The 5136-nt window shown below is 51.0% G+C and overlaps 1 protein-coding gene across 1 annotated transcript in view; it reads right to left on the minus strand.

The window, feature by feature from the left end:
* Positions 1 to 2930: 2930 nt before the first annotated feature.
* Positions 2931 to 5136, minus strand: part of LOC135089954 (uncharacterized) — a 2299-nt gene continuing 93 nt past the window's right edge. Inside the window, exon 1 of the mRNA XM_063986142.1 lies at positions 2931 to 5136. This exon is cut by the window's right edge and continues 93 nt beyond it. Coding sequence (XP_063842212.1) covers positions 3771 to 4694 — 924 coding nt within the window. The 5' untranslated portion in view covers positions 4695 to 5136 and the 3' untranslated portion in view covers positions 2931 to 3770.

The following is a 5136-nucleotide window of genomic DNA, read 5'->3' on the forward strand; positions in this document are numbered from 1 at the left end:
AAATGAGAAAAACTGGAAACGCAATAATAATAATAATAATAATAATAATAATAATAATAATAATAATAATAATAATAACAACAACAACAACAACAACAACAACAACAACAACAACAACAACAACAACAACGACAATGACAACAATCCTATCACCACGCAAAAAAAAATGAAAATGCAAAAAAAGTACAAAATAAAAAAAATATATATTTAAAAAAAATCCTTGAAAATCTGACCCCCTAAAAAATATTACTGAAAAAAATTAAGGAAATAAAAAAAATGGAAAAAGATTGAACCGCTTCGATCTTGGATAATTCATGAGCTTTGTGGAGAGAGAGAGAGAGAGAGAGAGAGAGAGAGAGAGAGAGAGAGAGAGAGAGAGAGAGAGAGAGAGAGAGAGAGAGAGAGAGAGAGAGAGAGAGAGACGAGGAGGAGGAGGAGGAGGAAAGAGAGGATAAAACAATATGAAAAGAGGCAAGGATAGGAGGAAAAAAAGATTAAAAAAAAAAGAGAAAGAATTAGAGAGGAAAAGAGGAAAATGAAATCAGAAGTTAAAAGAGAGGAGAAGGAAGAGGAGGAGGACGAGAAAGAGAAGAAAAACGAATAATCAAAATAATGAACCAACGAACCAATGAACCAAAACAGAACAGAGACAGAGACAGAGAGAAAGAAGAGAGACAAAGAAAAAAAAAACACACACAACACCCATTTATTAACACACGTATCCCATCCCCATATCATCACCCATCTGCCAAACCATCTGCTTCACCTTCCTTCTCCCTTTCTACCAATCCACAGCACCCCCACTAATCCACACTACTTCGAGCGCCGGGCTTAATCTGAGACACCCCAGCGGAACACCACCAGGCAGCAAGCAGGACAGAGAGCTGGAAGGGTACGAAGTAAAGCTGTACTGCATAAGCCACACCCACCCACCTCTCCCTGCCTCCCTCTCCTCGCCTCTCTCTGCCTCTCTGCCTCTGGTCCACCGTGTCTGTCTGTCTGTCTGCCTGCCTGCCTGCCTGCCTGCTTGCTTCCCATCCCTCTCTCCCTCTCTGTGACTCTCTCTCTCTTTCTCCCTCTCTCTCTCTCTTTCTCCCTCTCTCTCTCTCTCTCTTCCTACTAGTCTCTCTCCTCTCTTTCTCTCTCTGTCTCCTCCATGCCTACCTGCCTTCCTCTCTCTCTCTCTCTCTCTCTCTCTCTCTCTCTCTCTCTCTCTCTCTCTCTCTCTCTCTCTTCTCCCTGCCTCCATGCCTTCCTCCTCCTACTCTCTCTCTCTCTCTCTCTCTCTCTCTCTCTCTCTCTCTCTCTCTCTCTCTCTCTCTCTCTCTCTCTCTCTGCTTGCTTTACTCCTCCTCCCTCTCCTCGCTCTCTCTCTGGGTGTCTCTCTCCTCTCCCTCCTCCTCTCACTATACACCTCCAAGCCCTCCTCCTCCTCCTCCTCCTCCTCCTCCTCATCCTTTTCTCCCAGCCCACCAACCTTTACCCACCCTCTTCCCCCTCCTCCTCCTCCCCTCCTCCTCTTCCTCTTCCTCCTCCTCCTCCTCCTCCTCTTCTAGTCCCCACTCATCGTACGTACCTGCCCACTCCCTCCCCTCCTCTCCCACCCTCTCCTCTCCTCCTCCGCCTCCTCCTCCTCCTCCTCCTCTTCCTCCTCCTCCTCCTCCCGCCCATCCACTCCACTCATCCCACCCCGCCCCACCCATTCTATGAGTCACCGTCCCGTCACCGACAGACGGATCCTCCCCCTCCCCCTCCCCCTTCCCCCTCCCCATCACCCGTTGCGGTTCACACGAGACGATCTTCATTCACTCATTCACTACCTCATTCACTTATTCATCCCCATCCCCCCTCTGCCTTTCCCCCTCTCCTCACCCCCTCCCATTCACTGTTACTCAAGCGGAAAGGAACTTAAAGGAAGGGAAAAATGTGAAGGGTGTTTTTTTTTTCTTTTTTTATCTTGTGAGTTATTATTCATTGTCCTATTTATTCATTCATTAATTTATTTATTCATTTATCTATTCATTTATTCGCTCAGTTACTCATTAATATGTTGCAGGGAAGAGGTAAAAAAAATTATAATGCTTTTGCGAGTTATTCATTTATTTATTTGGTTTATTCATTTATTCATTCATTCATTCACTCAGTCACTCATCCACATGTTGAATGAAAGGGGTAAAAAAAATATGAGGCTTATTCATTAAGTTATTCATCCAGTGTTTGTTAATTAATTTGGTTTATTTATCCCTTCATCCATTCATTCATTTAGTTACTCATTCAATTGTAACTCACTGTTTTCTCTATTTCTTATTTTTTTTCATTTTTATTCGTCATCCCATTTATCCCTTCGCTTATTCATTTGTGGACTCATTTCCATTTATTCAATTACTTATACACTCAAGAGTTTATTCATTCATAGAAAACACTTCACTAAAGAAAACGAGGCGAAAGGAAATGAACTGAAAGTGAAAACGGGAACCAAAGGAGGAAACGAAAACCAGAAGAAGAAAACGAACAAGAACCGGAAAACGAACCCAAAGAAAACGAACTGAAATAGAAAACAAACTAAAAAAATATGAATCAAAGAAAAGGAACCACAACAGAAAGCGAATCAAAGAAAACGAACTAGAGAACCAAAGAAAACGAAGTGAAAAAATGTTGAACCAAAGGAAAAACGAAAACGAACCGGGAAAGAAAACGGACTTGCATGGAACACAATTTTCACTGACGTCATCCTTTGGTTCATACCGAGAGAGAGAGAGAGAGAGAGAGAGAGAGAGAGAGAGAGAGAGAGAGAGAGAGAGAGAGAGAGAGAGAGAGCCGGCAACGAGGAATCATCAAACTCTCTCTCTCTCTCTCTCTCTCTCTCTCTCTCTCTCTCTCTCTCTCTCTCTCTCTCTCTCTCTCTCTCTCTCTCTCTCTCTCTAGCCTCGTAAAGTAAGAATAAAGTAAGGAGTCTTCGCCTTTACTATCTTTATCATTTACTTTAGATAAGATAGTGCAGCTTATCAGTCTTCTTAGGGTCTACGTGTCTGCTGCTGCTTGTTCTTCATTTGTATTTCCTTGTGTGGATTTTCGTGAGAGTGATGTGTGTTGAGGTGACTCGGCTGTGTGAAGGAGGAGGAGTAACGCGTGGTGGAGGTGAGTGTTCTGAGGTGACTGACTCACTGACTTCAGGAGCTGGTGTGTGTGTGTCGGGGAGATGAACAGTGATCTGAACGCAGCGTTACACCAGTGCACACTACACACACACACACACACACACACACACACACACACACACACACACACACACACACACACACACACACACACACAGAAGGGTGACAGACATGCTGCATGTTGTTCATCTTTATTGGTGATGGTGGATAGAGCGTGGAGCAGCGTGACACTCACTGCGGGAAGACAGGCCACCGTGGCGGGGCCCTGCAGCACCGCCGCCAGGCAGGGGGCGGGGCGGAGGCTCAAACAAGACGAGGCTCAACAGAGTAACATGAACATAATAGTGAGTCTGCCTGAGCCGCCTGCCGCGCGGCCTTGCTGTGGGTATATGACAGCACACTGAGCCAATCTGGTGCTGGGGCCGCGGCGGGGCGGCGAGGGGGCGGGAGGCACGTGCGGCGCGGCGCGGCGCGGCGCGGCGCGGCACTGCTGACCTGGATATGAGCTCTGGAAAGGCACGGAAGGCCTGTCCCACCTGTGCTTGTGGTCGCCGCCTCGCCCTAGGAGTGTCTGGCGTGGCGGGCGGCAGGAGTGGCGGCGCCGCGGGCTGGTTAACTCTCCACCATGTTGGCGACCCTACCCTCTGTGCCGGTGCGCTGCGCACACATGCAGCCCACGGACACGACCTCCGTGCTGGGCATGAAGTCCTGGCTGGATTGGCGCACCCACGTCATGATGGTCTGCTGCACCGCCTGGCACCGGAAGTCCCAGCCGCGGTCTGAGCAGGACTGCTGCTGACACAGGCACTTGACCTCCACCACGCTGGGCGGCCACACGTTCTCCCCCAGGCGCTTCTCCTGCAGTATGGAGGGGCACACGCCCACGTCCAGAGTATTGCGCATCCACCTGGGCTCCACATAGTGGTGGCGCATGTCCACCCTGAACAGCGGCACCGACAGGTCCCGGCACACCGCCTCCTCCTGCTGCATCTGCGATAAGGACACCAGCCCCTCGGGGATGGACATGTAGTCTGCCTCCCAGCTCTGCGTCACCTTTGAGGCAGGGACGGGCGTCAGCTCTCCTCGCCGGCACGCCCTCCTTCCTGCCCCTCGGCAGACAGCTCCTCGCTTGCCCACGCGTCCCGCCGTTCTTGTGGAGGCAACAGGCTCGTCAGCCTCTGCGAGGCGGCCCAGCGGCACCACCAGGGACAGTGTGTCAGCCTCGCCCTCGTTCTCCGGGGACTCCTCGGTGTCGGCGGCGACTTTTCGGGCAGCGGCATCGGCGGCAGCGGCGGTGTGGCCTCGGTGGCCGTGCTGCATGGACAGCAGGGAGCTCAGCCACCACCACTCAGGCACCACGAGGGGCGGCACCTGCTGCTGCTGCTGCTGCTGTTGCACGGCGCCTTCCCTGCTGACGAGAGTGTCCGAGACGGCGGTGCCGAGGCCCGGGCTGGTGGCGAGGAGAAGACCCAGGCACAGGTGCAGCGTGAGGCCCCGCCTCATGGTGGTGGTGGCCGGCCTTATCGAGTAGTCCATGTGTGAGGAGATGCGGGAGCCGTACAGAGGGAGATCTGGTTGCGGCTGGAGTCACAGGTCCTGATGGCAGCTTTATAAGGCTCCTCAAGGCACTGTTACGCCACTGCGCCGCCGTAACACCTTTTAATCTTGAGCAGCCTTTGGAGGCTTCGGAAACTGTGGGCGAGGCGTTGTTGGCGCCTGTAATTAAGGCGAGTCAAAGGCGGCGATAAGAAGGCATTAACGAGCTATTGGCGCGAAGACCGGCACATGAAAGTTAGCGGTATTTTTACTCTTCGTCGCAATACTAGACTGGTGAAATGGCCAACACCCGGCCAGCATACCTGAGGCCCGTCACATAGGCCAGGCCAGGCGGGGCGGGACGGAGCAGGATGCAACCGATCGGGCCACCACCACCTCGCGGTTCTCCCACAATTCACTAAACAAACGTTCTAAAAAACCT

The sequence above is a fragment of the Scylla paramamosain genome, chromosome 34 (genome assembly GCF_035594125.1).
Source record: "Scylla paramamosain isolate STU-SP2022 chromosome 34, ASM3559412v1, whole genome shotgun sequence".
Classification (NCBI taxonomy): domain Eukaryota; kingdom Metazoa; phylum Arthropoda; class Malacostraca; order Decapoda; family Portunidae; genus Scylla; species Scylla paramamosain.